This window comes from Pelodiscus sinensis, chromosome 14, assembly GCF_049634645.1.
Source record: "Pelodiscus sinensis isolate JC-2024 chromosome 14, ASM4963464v1, whole genome shotgun sequence".
Lineage (NCBI taxonomy): Eukaryota > Metazoa > Chordata > Testudines > Trionychidae > Pelodiscus > Pelodiscus sinensis.
In genome coordinates, this window is record NC_134724.1 from 1,109,560 (window position 1) to 1,137,004 (window position 27,445).

Below are 27,445 nucleotides of genomic sequence, written 5' to 3' on the forward strand. Positions count from 1 at the left end.
GAACTGATAGAGCCTGAGCTCAGCAGGGGGTCTGGATATTTATGACCCCAGCAGCTGTTTCTGTGTTACAAACCCACTGAAACCGAAGACCAAAGAGTTTCTTATGCCAGCAAATTGTTCTGAGGTGTATTTCCTAGGTCAGTGTTTCCCAGTTTTATTTAGCCACGAACCCTTTTAAACTTGAAAGAATTTTGTGGCACCCCTAATAAGCGTCTTATATATGGAACTGAAAAAGTAGACCACAAATAAGGATAATAATAAACAAATGCTAAACAAGGTCATGAGATCAACACAAATGACAATTGTTTGCAATAAAATTCATAAATGCTTAAATATTAATTATTATTTTTTAAATTATAAAATGTTATTGTAATGGAATTTTCTCGCGGAACCCTTATTTTTATTTTGAAGAACCCCAGGGTTCCCCTGAACACCATTTGGGAAACACTGTCCTAGGTAGTGCTGTAAAATGGGGCACAAATGAATTATTCCCTTTAAACGAGTGTTTATATAGATTTGGCCAGAAGTGGCATGTTTCAGACTTATTTATGGGAGAGGCCACCCCGGAGAACTGGACTATTCTGGGACCTTAACTGTGATGGTAACCCCCAACGAATATGCAAATATTTTAGGGAGAGACAGATCTGACCAGTGGACTAGCTAATCAAACTGATTTCAGACGGGATGGGCCGTACCAGAATTTTTGGGTTTGTAGGTGCCTGCAATACTTTATAAGAATCACCTCTGTTCCACTCACTAGTGGAAAGTAATATGAGTACAAAGCCACTGGTTTCAATCGGAACACTGCACAAAAAGGTCAACAAACTCACCTGTCCCACACGTGGCAGTGCACTTAGTCCAGGAGCCGTATCGCCAGAGAAACTCTGCCGGCTGAATCTCATTGTCCTGGTCCGACTCCCTTCGGATCGTGTACTGGTAGCGAACCCCTGGGTTTGTCTCCTGAAACAGCAACTGGGAGGAGACAAACAATCCAAGTCACAGCTCATTCAGCAACGCACCCACTTTCTGCTGGCACACACTAGGCCTGTTGGCATGGATTATCCGTCGAGACACTGCTGTGCAGCAGCAGAGCAGACACAAACGTAAGTGTGTGCGACAGAGACAGTGATCTGGAGAAGACTGGAGAGAGTCCTGTTCAATCCACAAGGCCCCTAGGGTCTGTCTACACAGCAAAGACAAACCTGTGGCTGACCTGTGCCGGCCGATTCAGGCTTGTGCTGCCAGGCTTTTTCCCTGCTGCATAGACTTCTGGGCTTGGCCATGCTCTATCTGTAGCTATCCAGCCCACGAGGAGTAACGGTAGTTCGGAATAGGAAGCCTAATCCGAACTACCTAGTTCGTGCCGCGTGTAGCCGCGGGCACGGAGTCAAACTAGCGGACATTTAAAAATGGCGGTGCCCGGCAACATGCAAATGAAGCCCGGGAAATTCAAATCCCGGGCTTCATTTGCAACTCCAGTTGCCTACATTAACCACCCTAGTTCGAACTAGGGTGGTAGTGTAGACATACCCAGAGGTAGGAGGGGGAGGAGAAGAGAGAGAGTGAGGTAGGAGGGGAGGAGACTTAAATACAAATGAAATTTTGTAATTATTAATGCAGAATTTTGTTTAAGAATGACTTACAATATAATTAAAATAAAAATTATCCAACTAAATTAAGTTTTTATCAAATTTACCCAGTTCACATTTAATTTGAAAATAGCCTTCAATTTGTGCATTTGACGCTTTTTTTCTATTTTTTCTTCAAAAGGGGGCCCCACAAAATTGCTCTGCCTTGGGTCCCGCAAAACTCTCATCTGCCCCTGGAGGAGAGACTTTGCACTCTGCCCCCAGCACAATCCAATTGGCTGGTTTCTGGCCAATGGGAGCTGCCTGTTTGAAGCACAGATAGCACTGTTCCCTTAGGCTAGTAGCTATTCACAGACCCACATGGCCCCAAAGCCAGTGCCTGGGTGGGGCAGGCAGGAAGCCTGCCTGGAAACCTGCTGGGCTGCTGGCTGGAAGTCACCCAGGTAAGTCTCCCAGCCGCGTCCCAGTCCCTCCCCCTCAACCCTCGTCTCCCTCACTCCTGCCCCCTTACCCCACATAACCCAAACCCACCGCCCCCTCCTGCACCCATACCCATTCCCAGACCCTGCACCCCAATCACCTGCCCCAGGTCTCAGCCCAAACCCCTGCACCTCAATCCCATACCGCAATCTCCCTTCTGCACCCAGTCTCCATGCCAGACCCTGCATCTTCTTCATTAATATCATGGAAGAGTGCGGCACTTGACCACCTTCCAAATTCCTAGAGTGGCCCCTCCCCTATCAAAAATTATCGCCCACTCCTGCTCTAGTCTGATCTCCCCTACAGCATGGGCCATACAATTTATGCAGCTGGGAAAGTGTAGCAAACGTATTATACACTGATTGACACAGCACCTTGGGCAAGCAACAAAGTGCTTGGGAAAGTACAAAAATGGCGCATTTGTAAAGACCCTTCTCCTCACCCACAGGTGAGTTGCAGCTCTCACAATTGCACCAGTAGCTTTAGAACAGGGGGAGAAAATGAGCAAATTTACATGAAGTCACAGGGACATTTTGGTAAGTGCCATGTAATTAACCAAACGGAAACTGGGGCTCATACCTCTAGTTTTGCCCCCTTCCCAATGGTCAGACCCGTGGGGTTCTCCATGCTGGTTATGTCTTCCCTCCTCCCCCCAACAGAAGTGCCATAGGAGAGCTGATAACCAGACCGTCATGACCTTGATTTTAGGTCTTATCTGACAGACCTCACCCTCTGAATCTTGGTGCCTCCTAACACGACACCTGGATTTGGCTTACTGTAAGCCTAGCCGCTACATCTACACTGCGGGAGGTTGAAGGGAGCACATGCTCCCGTCGGCTTCCCATCCTCATCAGAGATCGAGGAGTACCGGATGCCAGTAGGGGGCTGCCCTCAGCATTCATTTTGGGGGTTTGCCAGAGAGGAGCCATTGGACGTCTGCGTGATTGCCTTCCTCTGAGCTGCCTGAAGGCTAGTTTGTGCAAATTACTTTTCTTGAGCTCTCCATTGAGATATTTTACATATGATGGAAATTCCTGAGGTTCTCTCTTTTCCTGGCTTTGTAGGCGAGACTGTTGTCACTCCCGGGAGTGACAGAGAAGAAATGCTGAGGCAGTAGAATAGCAGGAAAAGCTCTGTTCTGTATGAACCCTTAACAAGCAACTTGTCTTAAGATGGTGTGAGATGGAAGCAGGAAGGGAATGCAATTAAGGTTTGTATTTTAATAGGTGACAAGAGAGAGAGAAAGAGAGGGAAGAAAAATCTAGCAGCAGCATGTTCTAGAATGGATGTTATTACTGGGATGCATTTGAGCTGGTCAATCATAAAACGAGGCCTTTGGTTAATCTTTGTTTGAGGAGTTAAATTTGTTTTACGAATATCTGCCTGAGGCCACATCATTTCCACTGTTGTCATGGCCACCTGCATACAGTGAGCGGCTCATACTACTGACCTGGAGACAAAAGTGCCAGTGTCTAACACCGTTTCCTGAGGCATTCCCTGGAGATCTCCCTGTGCACCACTCTGGTGAGCAAATACAATCTGTGGAGCCCATAGTCCCTGCCGATACGGCGTCAAGCAAAGCAGCCCGGTGTACAGCACAGTCACACTGACTTGCAAGGGTCTAAGGCAGGGGTAGGTGACCTTTTCTGGATCGAGGACCCACAGAAAAATCAGTCGGGGGCTGCAGAAAAGCCAAACCCAAAAAACAACAAAGCCCTCACTGACATGGCCCCCGAGTGAGCAGCAGAAAGACTCTCTGCACATTCCTCTTGCACACCAGAACCTAGGGGACCCCAGTTTAGTAGATTTTGTGGGACCCGCCCTAATCTCTGAGGTAGGGCCAAAATGAGGGGTTCAGTGTAAAGAAGGGGCTGCCTGAAAGCAGGCTTGTGGTGTGGGATCTGGGCAGGAGGGAGGGTGCAGGAGTGGGCTGGGGGTGGGAGGGCTAGGCAGGAGGTAGGGTTCAGGAGCAGAGAGCAGGTATGGGGACTGGGCAGAAAGGTGTGTGCAGGAGTGAGCTGGGAGTTGAGGTCTGGACAGGAGGGGGTGCCACTTCCTCCCCCTGCCAGTCTCAGCCCATCAGTCAAATCCAGACCCTGACTCCGGTCCCTGACTCCCCCTGTGGGGTTCTAGCACCAGCTCCCTGATGCTGGGGGAGGGAAGCCTAGTTTACCTCAGGGGCCAGGCAAGCCAGGGCCAGATCCGGTCTCCGGGCCTTAGGTCCCCCACCCCAAGCTAAGAACTGCTTGCACTGAGAGATGGAAACCAGCAAAATGAAATAAGTACCCAGAACAATCTTCAACTAGTAAAAAACACTCGAAACAACGTCGTACGTCTCTCCCGTGTGAAACGTGGGGCTCGCTCTGCACACGGGATTCCCTGTTTAATATCAGTTCACTCCCAGCTGCCTCGCATACCAATCAGCGGGGCCACAGTGCTCACGAAAGCTTGTGGGCTTAGCCCTGTTTTCTTAGCCTAAGTGCTTCTATTATCGCCAAAGCTCTGTTGTTCTTGGACCTTTGGTAGAGCAGAGGGCCTCCTTCCAAGAACCTCCTGAATAGCCAAAGGGTTTTAATTAGGTCACAAATCCCAGGAAGCTTTCCCAAGATGTTCTAGGGAAAGGCACTCTGAACGTTAACATTAGCAAGGGAAAACGATACTGACAATACTCAAAGTTTTGCGATTTCTCATGTTTCTTTCTAAAAATAGATTAACACATCTGCTGACTTGGTATTAATCAAACCACCCTTTCCATCCAAGCGGAGAACAAGACCAGCATACCATAGACTGCTGCTTATCCAATCACCACTTCAGCCCTTCAGGCTAGACTGGTAGCTCCTACATGCAGGAAAAGGCACTTAGCAGGTGCCATCAAAAGCATGAACATACAGTATTATGAGGCCCTGAACTATTTACCCAACCTCAGTACAGGAATGGGAGGCTCCTATAACATGGCAGCAGTATCCGGCACTTCCTATAGTTCACATTTAAGCAAATATGAGCTAACTAAATAAAAGCTGCTGGCTGGATTGCTAGGGTTTTACACTGCCGGAGAGTTCGGCCAATCATGCAAAATGTCTTTTGTGCCATGAAGCACAGCATGGACCCTTTGGCCAGCTCAGGCTAAGGATGCAGGACGTGCTCTCAGTTAGTTTCTGCAAGGATCAGCATGGGTTTGCAAGAGCTCAACGAAGGGCATCCCCAGCTGGGCTGAGATACTTTGCCTGCGAGTGTTATTTTATGGAAGAGGACGGTCAAAAACTGGTGGTCCCACGAGGCATAATGGGATATTCTTTGTAAATGGAAGATCCCTGGCATCACACCCAAGTAACATAGGGACAATACGAATATGGGGTCTGACAGTCTGACACTTTGCACCTTCTGCTGCCATGTAGGCATGAAGCAGTGTCCAATCAGAATTCCCCGCCTATTTACACCAGTGGCAACTTCAGATACCCATGTGGCAATGATCCTGCACCACTGACTTCAGCGGGCAAAGGGTCAAGCTTTCACCTTGAACCGGTGTCAATGACAAGACAGTGAAGCAGAGGCTCAGGTCCCAGGATTGCCCCTCTCTTCCCACCCCAGCCATGGAAGGGAACGTCGTAAGGCTGTGGATGCAGCAGGCTGGGGTTCAGCAAAACTCCCTGTCCCAGGGAAAAGTAACAGGCAGGCGTCTCCTGTCAGCTGCTGCTGTCATTACCCTTTCTGCAAAGGCCGTGAATGCAAACACGGGGGGAACCAATTTGGTAAGGAACTCTGTGCTCCAACCTGTTGTCTGCAAAAATTACAACGCTGACAACTCCTAGGGAGCCTCAGGTATTTGAGAGCAACTTACCTCTCGCTGAGGGAGTCTCGTGTTTCCTTTTGCCTTTCCCACCTCTAATTAACACACCTCCCAAAGCTGATGCAATCAGTCTTTCCATGCATTATGGGGCAGTAAAACAGAATAACACAGTTAAATTCACAAATAAACCCAAATGCCAAGGTGTGATTCACTCTGACTTCATTCCCAAGAGGCATCAGAGTATGCTGCACTTTGTGTGACCCTCTGGGCGACTGATTGTTTGGATGTAGAGCTGCAGTCGTTGGAAATGAACAGACTACGAACCACCAGGGGATAGAAGCTGGTTCTAGGGACATGAAGGTCAGTGGCAAAGAGCTCATTGACTTCAATCCAAGGGTCAGATTCATAGTCCTAACGAGCCTGTTTTCAGCTAACTCTCATTCAAAAGCTTTGAGAGGTTCCATTCGCTGAGGGACTATGTGTTAAACCAACCAGGAACGTCGTCCACGGTAGCGGCTATGTGGATCTGGCTGTGCACATGCAAAGTTGAGAATCAGGATGAGAATTCACTTCTGTGAAATCCATATAGAAATAACTACTTTAAAATGGTTCTGTGTCTTTGTTACTTTTCAGGCTGTGTCTGTCAAAAACTCCCCAAAATCCAGTTTAACGCCGAGAGGCGGAACCAAACCTGGGACCTCGGGAGCTTCATGCATGAGCCAGTTGGCTTTCAGCAAAGGCTGCAGCGCAAATTCTTTCTCTCTCTCTGTAAGTGGTCTAAGTGCCACTCTGTGGGACAGTTGAACCACACCCAGCAGGTGTGTGGGATTTACACATGCACAGCCAAGTAGAATATAAAGCAGCGCTGAATAATAATGCCTGCGACTTTGAGTGGGATGACCCATAAAATGTTAAGTTTTGTTTGCAGAACAGAACAATTTTCAAATCAGCACTACGCTGTCATTGAACAGAGATTTCTTGGCATTCTAAGTCTTGCTCTTATTAAGAGTGTTTCTTGGATGCACTGGACGTGCATATTTGTGAAAAGGGCCCGTGGGGGATTGAGGACCTCAAAAATGAGATGAGGCTGCTTGACTGTCACAGGAGAGCCCAGAATACTTGGGAAACTTTTGGCTCCTGAGTATCCTACTAGCTGGAGTAACCCTAACACACATTCCCATCATCTGGAAAAGAGATCTTGTCAGTCTGGGGGGTGGGTGGGGAAGGGTGGGAATGTAAAAGTAAACCGCTCGCCATAGGAATAAATACACTCTGGAATTCATTAACTGCCACCTCTGCTCTCCCAGTTGTTTGCTTTAAGCAAAGGAGTTGGTTGGAACTCAGGGCAAAGCATCTCCAACCCCCATCCCCGTCGTGGTTGCCTGGGTTTGTGCAGTGGATTTGTTAAAATGTATGTTGACTTTTCTGAGACATACCCAATTAACAGTAGTCCCTCCTTCTGACGCTGAAGTCCCCCCATCTGTTCCCCAAACCAGGGCTTCACTTCTAGTGACATCAAATGCACAGCTACACCATGGGGAACGACTGGTTGGCCACAGGACTGCTGACAAAGGTTACACTGGGTCACACACTGAATATGAGCCAACATGGTGATGCAGCTGTGAAAAAGGCTGTCATCAGCCTGTGCTGTATTAACAGGAGTGTCCCAGGGAAGGCACAGGAGTTGTCTCACTGTGTTCAGCTGGAGGGCTGTGTCCCAGTGCAGGTTCCACATGTTAAGAAATATGTGGATGAACTGGAGAGAACCCAGACGAGAGCAACAGTGAAGATAAAAGGGGTAGAAAAGCTGGCCTGTGAGGAAAGGTTCAAAGGGCTGGGCACGTTTAGTCTGGAGAAAAGGAGACCAAGGGGGAACCTGATAACAGTCTTCAGATGTGGAAGGGGCTGTTATGGGGATCAACTGATCATAGAATCATAGAACACTAGAACTGGAAAGGACCTCGAAAGGTCATCGAGTTCAGTCCCTTGCCCTCATGGCAGGACCAAATACTGTCTAGACCATCCCTGATAGACATTTATCTAACCTGCTCTTAAATATCTCCAGAGATGGAGATTCCACAACCACCCTGGGCAATTTATTCCACTGTTTAACCACCCCGACAGTTAGGACATTTTCCTAATGTCCAACCTAAACCTCCCTTGCTGCAGTTTAAGTCCATTGCTTCTTCTTCTATCTTCAGAGGCAAGGATGAACAAGTTTTCTCCCTCTTCCTTGTGACACCCTTTTAGATACCTGAAAACTGTTATCATGTCCCCTCTCAACCTTCTCTTTTCCAAACTAAACAAGCCCAATTCTTTCAGCCTTCCTTCATAGCTCATGTTTTCTAGATCATTCTTGTTGCTCCTCTCTGGACCTTCTCCAATTTCTCCACATCTTTCTTGAAATGTGGTGCCTGGAACTGGACACAGTACTCCAACTGAGGGTAATCAGCTAATAACTGATGAGATAACTGGCTCTGTGGATATGGGGAAAGTGGTGGACTTCCCTGACTTTAGCAAAACCTTTGAGATGGTCTTCCACAGTGCTCTTGCCAGCAATTTAAAGAACTATGGGTTGGCTGAACATGGCTAGAAAGCTGGCTAATCATTGGGCTCAATGACAGTGATCAATGGCTTGATGTCTAGTTGGCAGCCAGTATCAAGCAGAGTTCCCCAAGGATCAGTCCTGGGGCTGGTTTTGTTCATTAAGGATCTGGAGGGTGGGCTGGACTGTACCCTCCACAAGTTTTCAGATGACACCAAGCTAGAGGGGAGAGGGCAGGGATCGGGTCCAGCGTGACCTAGACAGATTAGAGGATTGGGCCAAAAGAAATCTGATGAGGTTCAACAAGGACAAGTTCAGAGTCCTGCCCTTGGGACGGAAGAATCCCGAGCACTGTTACAGGCTGTCCAAAGGGACCCGGGAATTCCAGTGGAGGAGAAGCTGGAGACGAGTCAACAACGTGCCTTTGTTCCAAAGAAGGCTAATGGCAGATTGGGCTGCATTAGGAGGATCATTGACAGCAGGTCTAGGGAAGTGATTGTTCCCCTTTGTTCTGCACTAGTCAGGCCACATCTGGAGTCTTGCGTCCAGTTTGGGTCTCCCCATTACAGAGTGGATGAGGACACATTGGAGAGAGTCCAGTGGAGGGAAATAGAACAGATTAGGGGGCTGAGGCACATGACTTATGAGGAGAGACTGAGGGAACTGCAGAACTCCCTGAAGGGGGGAGGGTCCAGAGAGTCTGGAGAGAGGCTGTTCTCAGTGGTGGCAGATGGCAGAACGAGGTCTCAAGTAGCAGTGGGGGAGGTCTAGGTTGGCTATTAGGAAAAACTATTTCCGTGGGAGGGTGGGGAAGCACTGGGATGGGTTCCCTAGGGAGGTGGTGGAATCTCCATCCTGAGAGGTTTTAAGTCCTGGCTTGACAAAGCTCTGGCTGGGATGATGTAGTTGGGGTTGGCCCTGCTTTGACCAGGGAGTTGCCTTAGATGGCCTCCTGTGGTCTCTTCTAACCCTAATCTTCAATGATTCTATTAATTGTTCTCCATGTCCACTGCAGGTAGGACAAGAAGTGATGGGCTTAATCTGAAGCAAGGGGAATTTAAGTCAGACAGTAGGAAAGCCTTTTTAACTATAAGGTTAGTTAAGCTCTGGAACAGGGAGGTGCTAGGGAGGTTGTGGAATCCCTGTCACTAGAGATTTTTAAGAACAGTCTAGACTAACACCTGTCGGGGTAGTCTAAGTTGACTTGGTCCTTGCTCAGAGTGAAGGGATAGACTAGATGACCTCACAAGGTCCCTTCCAGTCCTAGTCTGCAAGTCAATGATTTCTGATGTTCTTCCTCCCTCGCTCTCCTCCTCTACTCAAGAGCTGAAAAAAGTCAACAAAAATTCGCAAGCATGGTGGAGTGCTGTTCTTAGGTTCTGTCATGGGGAGATCGGCCAGTGGCTGAACAGAGTGTGGACAAAGGGAAACCTCAGGCTTCATTCTGAATGCTGTGGGGTCTTACTGGTTATGTGAGAACTTGAAGTCCAAATTCCACATCAGCATGTCCCCACAGCCTGTCCTGAACCACTCCTTGGGGGCTACTGCAGGGGACACCAAGGCACTACTGCACAGCATCTCTGTGTACGGGCTGCTCTTCCACCTTGCAGAACTGTCTCTGGGCAGCATTTTATGGGCCTGCATCTGCACTAACACTGGCGTATAACAATCATAGCTCCAGTGATGTCAAACAGAGTTACTCTGGTGTAAAATGAGAGGTGAAATCAGCCCCCTGAACTCTTAAATCTTAAAGAGCCACTTCTGTGCTGGGAGTTAAGTTGGCAGCGATCCATCTGCAGTGAAAATTTGAGCTGGACTAATTAGAAAGCTCTGAAAATTGAGTTGGTGAATGTAGAGAATGACACGGCTCTTTCCTGCAGAGCAGTGCTGCTCGTAAAGGTGCTTAAACATGATAGAGAGGGGAAGGCTGGCTGCTCCTAGAAGAGCTCATGTTTGAAAAGGAAAAGAGATAAAATATTTATTAGTGAAGCAAGTCGGGCAACTGAAACCTACATGCTCGTTAGTGCGAGGCAGGATTACACTGAGCAGAAGTTTGGGCAGGAGACAGAAACTTTGTTCCCCTTGCTAAATGTTATAATTAGATGAACAGATAAAGGAAACGGGCAGAAATGGAGGACCCTCCCACCTCCCAAACAACAGCCTGATGAATTACACAGATAGAACTCCAGTTCCTTAGCAGGGAGGTGGGGATGGGGGGGATGTGTCTAGTGACTTGCTGAACCACAGGAGCAAAGTCTGAATGGATGGTGAAAAATCATCTTTTCTATGGAGCTTTTCCTCTGTCAGTCTCAAAGGACTGCACATGCCTTAATGCATTTGTCCTCACAATAGCTAGAACCCTGAAAATTTGCAGATAGCTGCTTTATAGCCACACTTTTGTGGCTACAGATGTAGAACTTGTATCTTCACAGGACTCTAACAGTAGTCCTGTTAAGGAGACCACACTGAGCCAACAGGCAGAACTGAACCAGGGACTGCTAGAACTCAGTGCATGAGCTTCTTCAGCTGGCTCTCAGCGAAGGCCGTAGAGCAAACTCGTTCTCCCACCGTAAGTGGACTCAGTGCCACTCCATGGGACATTGCACCGAAGCCAAGTGATCTCAGAGGAAGCCAGGAATTGCACTGGGGTCTCCAAAATCTGAGGCTGAGACTTTTGTGGAATCCCCCAATGGAAATGTAGATTCATAATTCAAGCTGCAGAGGATCCCGGTGAGATTACACTGGCAGGTGATGATGGCTGCCCGCCCTGGGATCCAAAGATCATCACAGAGGTAAGCGGGCAGGCACTCTCTCTCGGGTCCATGGAATGACAGTTGAGCCCTGTAGTAAAACCAGCTGGGGCCTGAGCAGTTAGCCCCTGGTATAAGGCTGCATGGGAGGGTCACAGCTAAACCACATGGGCTGAGGGGTTTCCTGGTTGCAGGCCCGGGGGCTCGGGGCAATTCCAGGCTGTGTATTGTGCAGGCCGAAAGACGGGAGGAGTTGTGTGCATGACCCACAGAGGAAGCAGAGGGACAGGCCTTCTTGGGCACAGAGCTTGCTGGAGTGTCAGACCTGGGTGTTTCTGAGCAAGGAGACTGCCGGCTGCTGTTTGCTTCTACTGGGTTCAGGGACACAGGACCTCGCGTGCACTCTTTGCAAACAAACAAGATCGCATCAAAAACATCCCTGATGCATATCATTAATGTATTATTCTAATGGAGCCAGGCTCTGAAATGTGGTGATTTCCTTGAGCCAAAGGGGGAACAATCACTTAAAATGAAAGGGGCAAAATCTTTGTCTATATTTGCCTTGGAAAGTTCCTTGGCGTTTCCCTCTGGCTGCTATCAAAGAGCTGTAGTCACAAGAAAGGCCTCATAGCTTAGAAATGTGACTGTTGGGGCTGAGGAAGAGGGGGGAATAGAAGGTCTGGATTTTGCCCTGAGGAAGAAATTCTCATTGTTTGTGGTTTTGCCCTCTCTCCCATGAGCTTCCAGAGCTGACTTTACTCCCAAGTGAGGTGGATTGTCAGAGCCTTTCACACCGCTATCCGAGTGTCATAGTTGTATCCACATCTATATCAGCACGTGCCTCCCACTGTAGTACCTCAGTGCAGGTCCTGGGCTGGCCCTCATGTGGGTGGCAGGATGGTTGAAGGACTGGCGAGATGCCACCACGTCACCATGCTGCATTGTAATGGGATGACGACCTTGTCATGGCATGCACTGCCACCCAACCCTATTCAGGAAGGGGCATTGAGGCAAGGGGGCTTATGTCAAAGCACTGTTTCATCTTGAGGGCTGTGTAAACCCTTTCAAACATGTGCTCTCTTTCCCCTTTCTCCTTGAGATAAGATAAAGGCTTCCGGAAATAGGCATTTCTTGTAGTATTCTCTCTCTTGTGTAAATACTTGGAGGAATGCTGCTATTTGGATTAGTTTCAGCTGGAAAGCAAATGGGCTGGATCCACCCACTAAGTTGGAAACATGCTCGTCAGATCAAGAGAATCCTTCTGGCTGCTAATTACAGTGGTTCCCAAAGAAGCATGCATGAGTCCTCATAGCAATCAACGCACCGGTTTGCACTGACATTCCCACTGCTAGGAATACTGTGCTCTTCTGCAGAGAAATCCCACAGTAGAGCCAAGTCCCACTTAAGGGATTACAGTGCCTGAAGTCTGGCTCTGCAGACTGTAAATTCAAGTGCTGCTGTTCTTCAGCTCCAGGAGCAATGAGATGGTGTGATAACTGGTCCAATGTCCTTCCACCAGACTTTTAGCAGTCTGTTGCTCTGAGCCCCACCAAAGGCAGATTTCATTGCAGGAGGAACTGGCCGTAGCTATGCCGGGCTCTGTTGTTCATTGCTGTTAGTGTGTGTGCTGTCTTACCAGAGTGACTCTTTAAACTGAACTCAGGGAGGAAAATCGCAAATATTGCACGGCTGCAATGACCATGAACATATTTGGATAGGCTCAGCTGTACTTTGCTGATTTGAATCATAGTGGGAGAGAAATTCCATGCTGTTTGGCATGAGAGGGCATTTGCACTCTGCAGAAGGAAAATCCTTCCTTTTTCCCACCCTTTGCCCACCGCATCTATTTAGATTGTAAGCTCTTTCATAGAATCATAGAATACTAGGACTGTAAGGGACCTCGAGAGTTATCGAGTCCAGTCCCCTGCCCCCATGGCAGGACCAAATACTGTCTAGACCATCCCTGATAGACATTTATCTAACCTACTCTTAAATATCTCCAGAGATGGGGATTCCACAACCTCCCTGGGCAATTTATTCCAGTGTTTGACCACCCTGACAGTTAGGAACTTTTTCCCAATGTCCAACCTAAACCTCCCTTGCTGCAGTTTAAGCCCATTGCTTCTAGTTCTATCCTCAGAGGCCAAGATGAACACGTTTTCTCCTTCCTCCTTATGACACCCTTTTAGATACCTGAAAACGGCTCTCATGTCCCCCTTCAGTCTTCTCTTTTCTAAACTAAAGCAGGGATTAGGTGTATGTACAGTCCCTAGCCCATTGGGGCCTAGATTTCAGTTGGGGTCTCTAGGCAATATCATGATACTACTAATAATAAGAGCTATGTCATCAGCAAATGAGAATTAACCGCCCTTCCTAAATATGAGTTAAATATGAGATAGTGGGATACTGTTGCAAAAACAGCAAACATGATTCTAGACTGCATTAAGAGGAGTGTTGTGAGCAAGACACAAGAAGTCATTCTTCCGCTCTACTCTGCACTGATTAGTTGGAGTATTGTGTCCAGTTCAGGAAAGATGTGGAGAAATTGGAGAAGGTCCAGAGAAGAGCAACAAAAATGCTTAAAGGTCTAGAAAGCATGAGCTATGAGGGAAGACTGAAAGAACTGGGTTAGTTTGGAAAAGAGAAGGCTGAGAAGGGACATGATAGCAGCTTTCAAGTACCTAAAAGAATGTTACAGGGAGGAGGGAGAAAAATCATTGTCCTTGGCCTCTGAGGACAGGACAGGAAGCAATGGGCTTAAATTGCAGCAAGGGAGGCTTAGGTTGGACATTAGGAAAAACTTCCTACCTGTCAGGGTGGTTAAACACTGGAATAAATTGCCTAGGGGGGCTGTGGAATCCCCATCCCTGGAGATATTTAAGAGCAGGTTGGACAGACGCCTGTCAGGGATGATCTAGACGGTGCTTGGTCCTGCCATGAGGGCAGGGGACTGGGCTTGATGACCACTCGAGGTCCCTTCCAGTTCTGGTGTTCTGTGCCTCCTAGCTGCTGCTGGAATTTTTTTAAAGTTTATATTTGTAAAGAGCTTTGCTGTATGTCAGTCTGCCCCACCCAGCTCTTTGCACCCGTCACATGGCAAAATAAAATTACAGCCACGTACCTGGATCCAGACAGGCTCCGCAGTGGGCCCAGGGGACGTGAGGTTCTCCCAGTTCCCAGTCCTCTCATAGGTGAAGGTGGTCCCCGCCACTTTGTAATCTCCATTCCACTGGATGGTCCACCCGCCATTCAGAAAGTATTTCTCTGGATCTTCGCTCCTCAAGGCCAGGAAATTTCCTGCTTCTGCCACTTCCTCAATTCTAATCTCCCGGGCTCCAGCAGGGATCATCCCAATGTCAACATAACCTGGGAATTTCATGGACTGTCAATCTCAGGCAGCCGAACAAACAAAAGTCGCCCACATGCCAGATAAATCAATCACTTGGGGTACTGAGAGCTGCCCAGCTGATCAAACAACATTTTGTCTTTTAGCTGCTGGTATCTGGAGGCTCAGATAAAATAGTTCTTTCTTTCCCCTGCCTTCTTTCCCCTGCCTCCTTTCCTACATGGTTAAAAGTCTCAAGAGAGGGAGCTGTGTTAGTCTGTAACTGAAAAAACTTAAAAAACAGCAGATAGTTCTGCAGCGCCTTAGAGACTAACAAACAAATGTAGATGGTTTCATGAGCTTTTGTGGCCACTTGTGAAGAAGTGGGTTGTGCCCAGGAAAGCTCATGATACCATCTACATTTGTTTGTTAGTCTCTAAGGTGCTGCAGAACTATTCGCTGTTTTTTCAGTTTCTCCTACATGGATCCTGTCTGTGTTCTCTGCCGGTAAATGCCACTGCAGAACTAAAAGTGCCCCCACTGAGCCTTGACAAATGCGTGTATGTACTTTACCTTGTCCACATCACACTGAATGGGCTTTTAAAGCATTTAAAGTGTTTTTGCCTTGTCCATGTTGACCATCCAACCCCCCTTGCATCTTCTGTTCAGCTGAGCCCGTAGGTCCAGCTAACTCAGAGGGCAGACAAGGTCTTAGCAGCAAGGGACTGTAAATGGGTAGTTTCCCTCTGAGCAATAAACACTGGAGCTGTGTCTAGACTACATCCTTTTTCTTGAAAAACAGATATAAATTAGACACTCTGAAATTGCAAATGAAGAAGGGATTTAAATTTCCCGTGCTTCATTTGCATAATGGCGGCCGCAGGGTTTTTTCGAAAAGGGGCTTTTCAAAAGAAAAACAGCTGTTTAGATGGGGATCTTTCGAAAATAAAACCCTTTTTCGAAAGATCCTGTACTCCTCAAAAAATGAGGTTTACAGGATCTTACGAAAAAGGGTTTTATTTTCGAGAGATCCCCACCTAAACAGTTGTTGTTCTTTCAAAAAGCCCCTTTTCAGAAAAAAAAATGCAGCCACCATTATACAAATGAAGTGCAGGAAATTTAAATCCCAGCTTCATTTGCAATTTCGAAGTGTCTAATTTACATCCCTTTTTCGAGAATCAGTTTAACGTGTCTGTGTCCCAAAGGCTAAATCTTTGTCCCACTGAAGTCAGCGGCCAAAGAGCACCGTTGATCTGAAAAGGAGCCAGATTAAATAGTGATTTCAGGTGTTTGGTCTCTAACAAATAGAAATTGGAATGAAATTATATGGATGTAATCTCTCTCTCAGCTTCCTGTCATATCCAGGGCCTTTCAGAACAACTGCACTGCCAATAATTTACCTTCTCTTTATTATTGATCCCACTCTCCCCTGTGGAATTTCCTAACAATCTTGTTATTGAAGGGTTCCTGTTGGCAAACCAACCCCATGCCTCCCCTCCCCCCACTGCTGATAAAGGGAAAAACTTAGATCTGCAGGATCAAGGATGTTTGTTTTAAGAAAATCATTTAAAACAACAATCTCCACTCCCCAACCCCTTTCTTATTCAAATAGGTGAGACCTTTGACCTACCCTTGCTCTGTCCACTTGTTCAGTTTTCAGGAGAATGTTGAGTTTGTAGGCGAGCTTAGTTATGCTTTACTAAGTGACAGCCATGTTTATTTTATTAAAAGAGGTGCTCTCACTCTCTATCAAAGTATACAAACCATCTTGGCACTTTAACATGTGAAGCATGGAACGGAAACAACTCTCCTATTGAAGAAAAGTTGTGAGGGAATTTGGTACTCAAAGACATTATGATAAAGAATAATATCGCTGCATTGCCCTTTTACTGCATCTTCTGAGAAAGGGTCTCAAAGCCCTTTATAAACTCTAGAGTGTCCTTGTGAGGCTGGAGTTTTCTTTGTTTAATAGACAAGGAAAACTAGCAAAAAGATGTTGAGTGACTCACTCTAAGTAACCATGTTGTCCTGAGTCCAGCAGAATCCCTCTGAACCCTGAAAGACCAGGACCATCCACTGTGTTCCCCAAGGTGCATAATGATCTGCTAAGCAGAAACTTCTCTAAGCCCCAGAAAGTTACTACAAATGCTGTCCCAACTACCAGCATGAACTGTTTGTAGGAGCTTCAAAGAGGTAGCTGAATTAGTCTGTAACTGGAAAAACTTAAAAACAACGAATAGTCTAGTAGCACCTTAAAGACTAACAAAACATGCAGATGGTATCATGAGCTTTCGTGGGTAAAGCCCCATTTCTTCAGATGTGGGTTTTGCCCCCAAAGCTCATGATACCATCTGCATGTTTGTTAGTCTTTAAGGTGCTAATAGACTATTCATTTTGTTTGTAGGAGTACATGCGGCTCACGCCTGTTCCCGACAGACTCTGGCCTTAGGTTGCAGGGTTCCTGCAGAAGGACCTGTGTGGTAGCTCTGCCCCTTGGTGCTCTATCTTATCAGTATTTATTTAACCTTTTGAAACTCGCTTCCCTTCCTAAACAAGCCTCCTGGGGGACCATGCCTGGTGTGGTGCAGTCTCACCAACTGGTGCTGCTCACAAATGCTCCCTTTCAGAACAGGAGCCAGCCAAAGGTCAGGGCAGGCTGGGAGAGGGTTGTGACGGACAGCCTTACCCAGCCCCTCGCTCTCCTCGAACATCTTTTTCACTGTCTGGCAGGTGGATCCATCTCCGTGGCACACCCCACACCGATCCTCCACGGCGTTGGAGTCGATTTCGTAGTCGCAGCCCACGTTCTGAAACAAAGAACTCCCGTCACTCGTGCTCAGCAGGGACAATCTCTCCACAAGTCTCGGGTTTTAAGTGGCAAGAGAAGCGCAATTTCGGTAGGTTCCTCCAAAAACCTTGCATACTCCCAGAGAGGCAGAAAGGGTGTGGCAGCTTGTTTCTCCAGCACCCAGCACCCTGCTGTCTCTCTGTGCCAGCAAGCTGTGCGCGCATCATGGAGGGGCATGATGAGGTCACCAGTCCTCACAGGAAAGAATGAAAGTGACAAGCACTAGCCTCACCAAGCACTAGTGTTCCCTGTATGCTGAGTGCTTGGGCAGCCTCCCAGGAGAGATTCAAATGCCGCCCTGCTGATTAGCAGAGCACACATGCTGCCGGCTATGGGTGGCTGTGGGTTTCTATGGGTGGTGCACATCTGCACATGCCTCGGTGCACATAGCAAAATGTATTCTGCACACAGATGGAATAAAATAGAGGGAACACGGCTGAGCACCCTCCCTGGCAGAGCATCGTTTGTCATTGGTAGGATGGGAAATTAGGCGACAGATACAGGGGTTCCTCAGGGAGATTAAGGGCCAAATTCTGGTCCCACTAAAATCCTGTAATGGGGAAGTCTTGGACTTATACGCAGCCAGTTTCTCCTGCTTCCCTAGTTCCCAGGGTAGGCTGGGGCTCTGGCTAGGGACAGGGAGAAGCCATGTACCCCCATGCCGAGCATCCGAGGACCCTGGTCTGTGGCTGGGATTCCTTAGACTCTGCAATAAATAATATTAAGAATAGCCCTGAGGACAACTGCTTTCATCTGGGTGTGAGACTTGATGGTCTGGAGTCCATTTCTGGCTCTGGGCTGTCCCAGGAGCATGGGGTGGGGACTACACCAGGCACGTGGGCATGTTTAGGTGACGTTCATTTGGTGATCATGACCAGACTCTTTTTCCCCGGTCACTGCTGAAGAATAGGGATTCTATTCCAGCCTCCTATTTTGGTCACATCACTACCAAAGGATGCAGATGCAGGATCCAAGTGCTTATTCTAATTCTCTTCTCCCAGTTGCATGGTCTCAGGCCAGCTAATGGCTCTGAAGTTTGGTTCATCATAATCTAGTGACCAGGGTATAAGGAGAAACAACTCATTTAGCTGCAGTGGAATTGCACTGACATGGGGTCGCAGCCAGCCAGATACATTTTACATTTTACACTTTACATCAAGGCACCGTGTCAGATTTCTCATGATCACTTGCTCATAACCACTTTTCCTGCCACTTGGCTTGCCCAGAAGGGATGAAAGAGTCAGTTCACTGAGGAGCCACCAAAAGCCAGATTGTGCTGAGAAGTTGTTAAATTGCCACATACAGAGACATCTTTTGGAAGGTAGGCACTCAAATCCCTTGACAAGTATGTAGCCCATATACCTGTTTCCATTTTCTCCTGGGCCTGTCTCTGCGAGCACCTACCATTTGTTTGCACCTTTCAGATTTGCACAGAGTTGGCTGCAGTATTATTTGTAAAAGCTCGGCCTTTTACCATTCCGCCCATTTCCTTCATAATCGTCTTTCACAGGAACCTAAGAGCAGGGAGTCAGCCAGGTAGGAGAAGAGAACTGCTGCATGCTGTCCTCTAGTTGGGGGAGAGCAGAAATTTCCATGCAGTGCCAGGGAGATTTGTATATTTTGCTAACACGTGGGGGTCACAGTGCCCGGCGTCCTGCCTCTCAGCATCAGAAGTATCCCAGCATCAGAAGTATCCCTTTGATTTTTAGCCCCGGAGTAAATGGGTCCTTTTAATATCTGCATGTGAGTGGGGCACCAGGCCTTTGTGTCCCTGGTTGGAGACCCACTGCTCTGCTGCACCCTGTCCCAAGGACCCACAAGGCGAGAGGAGTAAAGCAGCAAAGCCACATCCACTATGCTTGTGTAGGGTGAAGCAGCCATCTTGGAAGATAGAGGCCTAGTCCTCCAATGGCTAGCGATGACCAAGCAGAGCCCAGCAGGCTCAGATAAAAGATTTTGAGGGGCCTTCGTGGGCCAGTTCCTAGCTAGGAGCAGAGGCAAGTGCTCCTCTTTGGCCAAAGGCTGACAAATAGACACAGGATGATGATGGGGGGGGAGGGTCACATAACCCCCAATGCCATGTGGGGGAGGGAAAGGGGTTCTTCTGGCCATGCTGCCTGGGAGAGGGGATGCTACCCAGCACGGTGCAGCAAGAGAGGCACAGAGACCCCCTCCCCCTCCCAGGTGATGGGAGGGGCAGCAGAGCAGCGCTCTGCCGAGTCCCACGCAGCCTCCAGACATGCTGCCTGGGATGCTGTTTGCTGCCTGGTGCCGTGCAGGAGGACAGACTCCCCTCACCAGGCAATGGGTGATGGGGAAGGGATGGGATGGGTGCCAGCAGGTGACAGCTCACCAGCAGGTGCCAGCAGGTGAGCTGCCCCATTTGGGTGCCACAGTGTTCAGGAAAGCAGCTTTCTTTATGTGATGGGGTGTGTGACAGCGCGTCTGCCCCGCACTGGCCTAAGAAGGGTTAAATCCAGACCTGGGAGGGGGCTGTGGCGATACAGCAGATACAGCCAATTAGGGCCCAGCCGAGTGCTGTATAAATATGGGCTCCTGGAGGGGCAGAGATTCACTCACTCTTGTTCCTGCTGTGGGGCAGGAGGGATCTGGCTGCCGGGGAAGCTGGAGGCTTCCTAAGACAGGGCAGGGCTGGGGAAAGGTGGTCAGGGCTGGGGAGCTCTGGCCTGACCCCACTCCCAGGCTGCAGGGCCTGAGGGATCCTAGGGCTGCAGGGAGGCAGCCAGGGCAGCAGAAGGCAGCAGGTCCACACCCCCTTGACAATGAGGAGTGGCCATGTCAGATGGCAGTTTGTCCCTGGATGCAGGGGCTAAATGACGACTGGCAGTGGATCACTGAGGCAAGGTGGCCACTCTAGGAGGACCCCAGAGTGTGGGGGCCCTGTGGCAGGGCAGTACCCCGAGGGAAGGGCTTCATGGACAGGGAGGGACTCGGAGAACAGGCAAACAGGTAAAGCAGGCGAGACACTGGCCAGAAGGGGGCTCTCCAGGGCTGAACGGAGCTAATTCCCCGAGTGTCCAGAAGGAGGTGGCACAGCGGTGAGTCACGTCGTGTTACGCGGGGAAAGAACAAATTCTGCCTTTTTCCTACCATCAGGCCTTGCTCTGAGCCAGGGAGTCTGTTTTAGGGTTGGTGTTGGAGACTAACACAGCGACAGCTTGTCTGGGTGCAGCAAGCTCTGACTGACTCACTTATCGTTTGCACGGGGCTGCTAAATCTCATTCGTCACTTCTATGGATGGCAACTCTGAGTGCGCAAACAGGTCCCACTCTGCAAGCCCTGCTCAGCAGCGCTGCTCCCACTGGCTCTGCTGGCAACAAAATCTGAACGCCTGTTTCTAAGGAAGAGGGAAGTTTCCCATGCGTGGTTTTGAAATAAGATACTTGCTTATTGATGATTTCCCCATCTCCTCTCTGTCCCAGATGAAGCGCGAAGGCCCAGCAGCCGACACAGATCTGGGAAAGTCTTGTAGCAGGGGCGTTCTTCCACACTCGCCTTTGTCCCACGTCCGAGAAAGGGGAACAGGCGGCACCGTGTTTCCTCTTTTGAGTCCTGCAATTTCTCTCTCCCATTGGTGGCAGGCGAGACCTTGGTATGTTCACACACATGACGCTGCTTGGCCTTTTGCTGCTTTTCTGTTCTGAGTGTGCTGGTGAGTACATAGCAACCCACATAGTGGGACGATAAGGACTTACCTTTTCCTCCTGGTCTAGTGGCTGTGTCTTTTTCATCTGCAGGTCGAATTCATTGCTGGAACAAGTGGGCACAGGGACAGGTGGCTTCCCAGGCTTTTCCCATTCGCAGTAAACACACAATGTGTAGAGCCAAAAATCACCCTCCTCCCTCAGGCTTGTCTGTATTAGCAGGCTACTGCACAATAAACACTGTCAACCGCAGCCAAAGCCATTTCCCAGGCTCCCAGGAACAGCTCCGGGCCAGAGGCAGCGTTCCCGTCTGCAGATCCACCCCCACCTCTCCGATACCCAGAGTGGAGAGAATGACCCACCTGGAACACTGACTGAGCAGGCTCAGAGTGGGCACCTAACCAAAGCGTCCTGATAGGGTAGACTCCCTCCCAGTACAAAGAAGCTGCGGGTGAATGTGGCCCGTGGCGCGCTAGCAGCCGGTTGGGTTTGTTTTCATTCGTTAGGCTGGGACTATCTGGCAGCGAAAGCCCTCGGGGAACAAGAAAGCTCTTGACAGATCACAGACGGAGCACGCTGCCGACAAGGCAGCTGGAGGCCCGCACTAGCACAGCGACTGTTGCTGTAGGCAGGCTGCTCTTCGACAACAGCTAACCCACCCCACGGAGCAAGAGAAACGGTCGTAATCCCCGCACGATCCATTGTACTTGATGGAATGGAAAGTCGGCTCCTGTGTGGTCTGCAGGCTGATGCAGCTGGCTGCGAATGAAACCATGTGCTGCGACCAGGAGAGGGGCTGGACAGCGGGGACACAAACAGCCTGTGCCCAAGCAATCAGAGTGAAACGGTGCAGGGGGTGATTTACGTGGTGGCTAGGCCTTGTGCTGGGTCTTCTGCACAGGGGGAATTCACCCTTCTGTAGCCCCTGTCTTCAGCAGCTCCAGGCAGTCCTCCAAAGCACGTTTGGACCTAAGAGCTGCTGCAGGAACCATGCCTCTGCCACTGATGGAATCTGACTGTCCCTGTATCAGCTGACCCCCATCATGTGCTGTGAGGGTCACTCTTCCTCTGCTTGCTCTGGGCAGCGTTAGCGATGGCAATCGCAGGGAGGAGGGAAATGGCTCATGCGTAATTGCCTGGGAACCATCATTATGCTTCAGAGGGGGCAGCCCTGACAGGGCAAGTCTATGGAGCTGCAGCTGGTAAAGATAGTAACGCCTTTGGTCCCTGGACTGCAAAACCAAGGTCTGATCCAATGACCACTGAAGACTTCGGGACACTCTTCATTAACTTCACTGGGCACTGGATAAGGCCCTATTTGAATAAGAGAAATAGAACTTAGCTATCAAACAGAAATAGATAGTTCTCTTGGGCTACGTCTAGACTGGCAGGATTTTCCGCAAATGCTTTTAACGGAAAAGTTTTTCTGTGAAAAGCATTTGCAGAAAAGAGCGTCTAGGTTGGCACGGATGCTTTTGCACAAAAGCACTTTTTGCGGAAAAGCGTCCGTGCCAATCTAGACACGGTTTTGCGCAAGAAAGCCCCGATCGCCATTGTATCCATCGGGGCTCTTTTGCGCAAAACAGTTCTGAGTTGTCTACACTGGCCCTCTTGCGCAAAAACATTTGCGCAAGAGGGATTTTTCCCGAATGGGAGAGTCACCGTATTTGCGCAAGAACACTGATGATCATACATTAGATCGTCAGTGTTCTTGCGCAAATTCAAGTGGTCAGTGTAGACAGTCTAGACGCAGCCTTTGTGGAAACATTTTCTGATCAAACATGAGGCCTTTTCATTGCATTCCACATCTTGGGACTACTCACCTGAGTCAAGGCTATGCGTGTGAGTAAGATTGTGCAAGATTACATCCCGCTGTCTCCTGGTGTTGGACAAGTCTTCACAGGCATGATCTGAGTGCCCTGAGTGGGCTTTGGTAGCAAGAGAGCCTGCAAAGTGTTTACTGACGGCTCTTCCTCAGCGACCCCTCGCAGATGGTATTGCTAAAGGGCGTTTCTGCCATAGGAATTGCTTCCTGGGGCTAGCTGCCATGCCTCCTTATCTGCCTCACCGTTGGCTTTGGCATCCCTTGGTTCTAGGTACTGTGAGTTTGGGGAATGTCCTCAGGTGTCAGTCAGCAGCACTTGGCCTGAAACCAGCACTCATTTTTATAGTTTCAAAGAAAGACGATAAAAATTAGAAAGTCAGAAACCCACAGGGTCTGGGTTTTTTAACAAGATAAAAACATTCTTTCAGATCTGCCCATTTTTCAGCGTCCATTCCTGAAGGCCAACTCCAACCCACAACAGGAGTCCAAAAATGGCCACGTCTTGTCTTCACTCAACACCACCCACACGAGTCAGGAAAAGACACGGTCATTCCCAGGCATGAAAACATTTGTCAATCAAATGTGTGTTCTGGTGCAAACAGTCAAAGTCCTCACACTGGTCCCTCGTGCGCACCAGCGCACACAACACAGCAATTAGTAACACCAGTCCTCTAAGACCAGTCTCTGGCTTTTCTCAGTCCCTCACTCTAAGTCTCTCCTCCTCAGAGAGCCACTTGGAATTGAAACGAAGGACGTAGCTGGCCTGGCTTCTAGGATGAGTCAGCATAATAGCTCTGCACCTCTGCCTGGTGCTCAAAGACACATTTCCCAAAGAGAGACTACCCCCAAAGCATACCTTACAGATCCCATTGATACACATATCCCGGCTTGCGTTCCCTTCATAACATGGAGTCCCATCGATGACAGCATCCCGGAGCTTTTCGGCGAAGTATTCATCCTCGGGGCGGCAGTGCAACTCACACGGATTGACTGAGGGTTCCAAACAGACTGTAAATAAACCTGCAAGGCTCAGATCATCTGCACATGTCCCCCCCTGCTATGGTCTGGCTTCTCCTGCGAGAGCCATCCCTGCTACAGAGCCCAGATATGCACTGTCAGGACTTCCCTCTGCTCAAAAGAATCATTTTCTGACCTGTACACTAAAGCTGCAAATGCACCTCTTACCTGTTCCCTTAAAGTGCTGCTGCCATTTGAATGTCAGCTCTTTGGGGAAGAGAGAAGTTTTCTTTTGTTCTTGTTGTGTATTTGTTCCTTGTACAATGGGGCCTGACTCCTAGTCTATGACTTGGGCTTCTAGATATTCCAGTCATGCAAGGGATAAATATTAATAATATTCCTTAATCTGACAGCACTGAAAGGTAACCCGCACTGGCCTTGTGGCCAGATTCAAATCATTAACACAGATCATTCATCAAATCGATGTAAAATAATTGCCTAGCTTTGCAAACAGAGGCTCAGGAGCAGCGTTCCCCATAAGCTGGGAGCTTCTGCGGCCACTCAGGAGAGATTCAAATGCCACCCAGTAGATTAGCAGAGCACCCATAGCTGGGTTTTTGTCTCCAGGTGGTACACATTCACACATGCCTTGATGCACTTAAAATTTATTCTGCACATGAATGGAAAAAATCCACACATGGATAGAAAAGATTAGAAGGAATATTGCTTAGGAGGTTGGACTTACTGTTGTTAGGTACTGGCATCCACTTATAGAGTTTCCCTTTATATAGCATGGCATCAAACTGGCTGCACTGGATGTGACGGAAGGACGGTCTGTCTATGGGGCACGGCTTCATGTTACAAACCCGGAACCGCTTCCGTTCCCCCAGGCAGTATTTGCCGCCATACTTTGGTCTGGTGTCGAAAGCAGGAGAACAGGGAACACAAACAGGTGCAGCACATTAGGATGCAATTCACTAAATTATCACAGCATATAAGGAGCACAGTTTTCACCATGGTCCCTGTGGGTGGCTAATCTTTTAACTGATCACACTGTACCAGATTCCCTAGTCAACCAAAACCCTGTCCCTGTCCCAAGTCAGTTGTGATTTCCTCTGTTAAAGTCCACATAATTTGGCACCCTGCAACTACATTTTTATTCATATGGAGCCAAATTCTGCTCTGATTTGCACCAATATAACTGCACTGCATTCAGGGGCATTACCCTAGCGTGGCAGAGAGCTGAAGGCAGCCACGTGGACTTTACAATCAAATGAAATGGAAGGAATTACCTGTGCCAATGAGAGATGGCGCAGAACTTCAGCACTGCATTGAAGAGCCGAACACGTCAGGGAGAGAGTGTGTGTGTGTGTGTGTGTGTGTGTGTGTGTGTGTGTGTGTGTGTGTGTGTGTGTGTGTGTGTGTGTGTGCGCGCGCGCGCGCGTACACACATGTAAGCTGGGAGTCAGATCTTTGGTTAGGACTACTCCAGAGAGAGGAGATAGATTTTGTTTTGAACTGGGAAGTTTTGTTATGTTTGGACCTGTAGTTTTGGTTCTGATCTGGTTTAATGAGTACAATTTCCCTTCCTCAGACAGCCCCACAGCTGTAACACAAATGAGGAGCTGCCATGCGAGAAAGTTACTTGTGTCACATCAGACAGCTGGCTGGTGTCTCTGTATCTGAGAATCCTGTCCCATTGTTCTTCCCCCACTTATACATTGCTAGTTATTTGAAAATGTCTTTATTCTGGAGCTGAACCTCACTGAGGTGGATGGGAACTTTGCCAGCAATTTCAGTGAGAATGTATCAGGCTCTTTGTTAGTAAATCTGTGAGAAACCACCCACGGTAAAAGCAGCAAACATTCCAGGTTAAACCCAATGCCATCATAACGCAGTGAAATAAAAAAAGCTCTGAGTCCCTGCTATACAGCTTTTTTTCCTGAATTAATAACCTTGCCGATGATGTAATTGGCAGACGTGTCTACTGGACCCATTGGGATTAGAACTTGACCTGCCAATGGTTTATTAACACAGCGGCTCAAAGATGGCTTTTAATAAGTGAACGCTGTCAAACTGAATTTCTTTGCTGAAAGACCTAGCTCTCTTCTTGGCAGCTTACATCATTCCCCCCCAAAAGAGACAACATTGTTTGCCATCTCGGGGAAGGGAGCTTTGATCCCCAGGACAAAGTCCTTTGCTCATCTTTCAACAGATTCCGTTAACAAATAAACCCACAGAATTCTGGCTTCCAAACAGAAATGAGCTGAACACCAATTAAAAAATAATGAAGCTACAATTTAGTGCAGAGTTTCTGCCTTCTCTCTCCCTTCCCCCCCCCCCCCCAAGACTGAAACAATAGCTGCATTTAGAAACAACCTTCCCAGAGAGCCCATCTGAACTGGCTGCGAGAAGCTCTGAAGCCCTACCAGCGTCTGTGTAACATCAAAAGGTGTGATTTGTGAGAACCACTGCTGTCCGATGGCCTTCACTTTGCCTGAACCTCTCCACTGACCTGTGCTTTAGAAAGGAATCCCCGAGTCAGTCAGCCTGGAGCAAACAAAGCTAGGTTCCAGTGCTGTTACACATGGGTGTACAGCACAGCAGACCAGTGGGGATGGTGTCGATGGAAAATTAGAGATCCTAATTCGAACTATCTACTCCGTGCTGCATGTAGCCATGGGCGCGGAGTTCGGACTAAGGGGGATTTTAAAATGGCGGCGCCCAGGATATTTAAATCCCGGGCTTCATTTGCAACTCCAGTTGCCCTCATTTGCCTACCTAGCTCGAACTAACGAGCTAGTGTAGACATACCCCTACTGTGATATTTGCTATCAAGTGCCAGCAATGCCCCTCTGCCATGGATATTGGCCAAACCAGACAGACTCTGGGTGTGTCTAGACAGCGCTCTTCTATCAGAATAAGCTATGCAATTTGCACTATGCAAATTGCACAGTTTATTCCGAGTCTAAACTGAAAGAGCTCATTTTGAAATTTGGCGCCATCTATTAAATCCCTTAATCCTCGTGGAACATGGGTTACAGGGATGTCAGAATAGCGCACCTGCTATTTCAGGAAATAGAGGGTTTTATTTAAAGATGCAGTGTTGCTATTTTGGGATACTTCTGGTAACCCGAAAGAGCAACGCAGTCCAGACATACCCTCTGTGACAAAGGATAAATGGACACAAATCAAGCATCAGGAATGGTAACACACACATTAACCTGTAGGGGAACATTTTAACCTGCCTGGACATTCAATCATGGATTTACAAATAGCCATTCTTTACAAAGGAACGTTATCATTCAATTACAGAAAGAGATGGCTGAACTGGTTAACCCACTACAAAGGCAATTTCCCTGCCTTTGATATTCACATTCACACATCAAAAGCTATGAATGGGACACATCCAGCCTGACTCAATGAGTGTGGTTAACGTTGGTCCTACAATTGACAGGTAACTGCTTTTGCTGTTATATGTACTCTGGATTCTGTAATTTCCACTCCAACTCATTGATGAAGTAGATTTTACCATGAAAGCACATGATATTATGTATTTTGTCAGTTTCTAAGGTGCTACAGGACTCCTCATTGTGTTTGAAGATACAGACCAACATGCTACCCGTCTAAGACTAATTCCTTTTGGTTTTGTAACTAAATTATTGTACTTTGGA

The 27,445-nt window shown here is 48.3% G+C and overlaps 1 protein-coding gene across 3 annotated transcripts in view; it reads right to left on the reverse strand.

Moving 5' to 3' along the window:
* The window catches only part of ADAMTS7 (ADAM metallopeptidase with thrombospondin type 1 motif 7), a 155,131-nt gene that overhangs the window by 62,140 nt on the left and 65,546 nt on the right, over nucleotides 1-27,445 (reverse strand). For all 3 annotated transcript variants that reach the window (XM_075896803.1, XM_075896802.1, XM_075896804.1), the window contains 5 exons: nucleotides 24,517-24,686; nucleotides 23,671-23,804; nucleotides 17,163-17,283; nucleotides 14,273-14,517; nucleotides 831-972 (listed from right to left, as the gene is read on the reverse strand). In XM_075896803.1, the coding sequence (XP_075752918.1) occupies nucleotides 831-972; nucleotides 14,273-14,517; nucleotides 17,163-17,283; nucleotides 23,671-23,804; nucleotides 24,517-24,686 (812 nt within the window). The remainder of the gene's footprint in view (nucleotides 1-830; nucleotides 973-14,272; nucleotides 14,518-17,162; nucleotides 17,284-23,670; nucleotides 23,805-24,516; nucleotides 24,687-27,445) is intronic.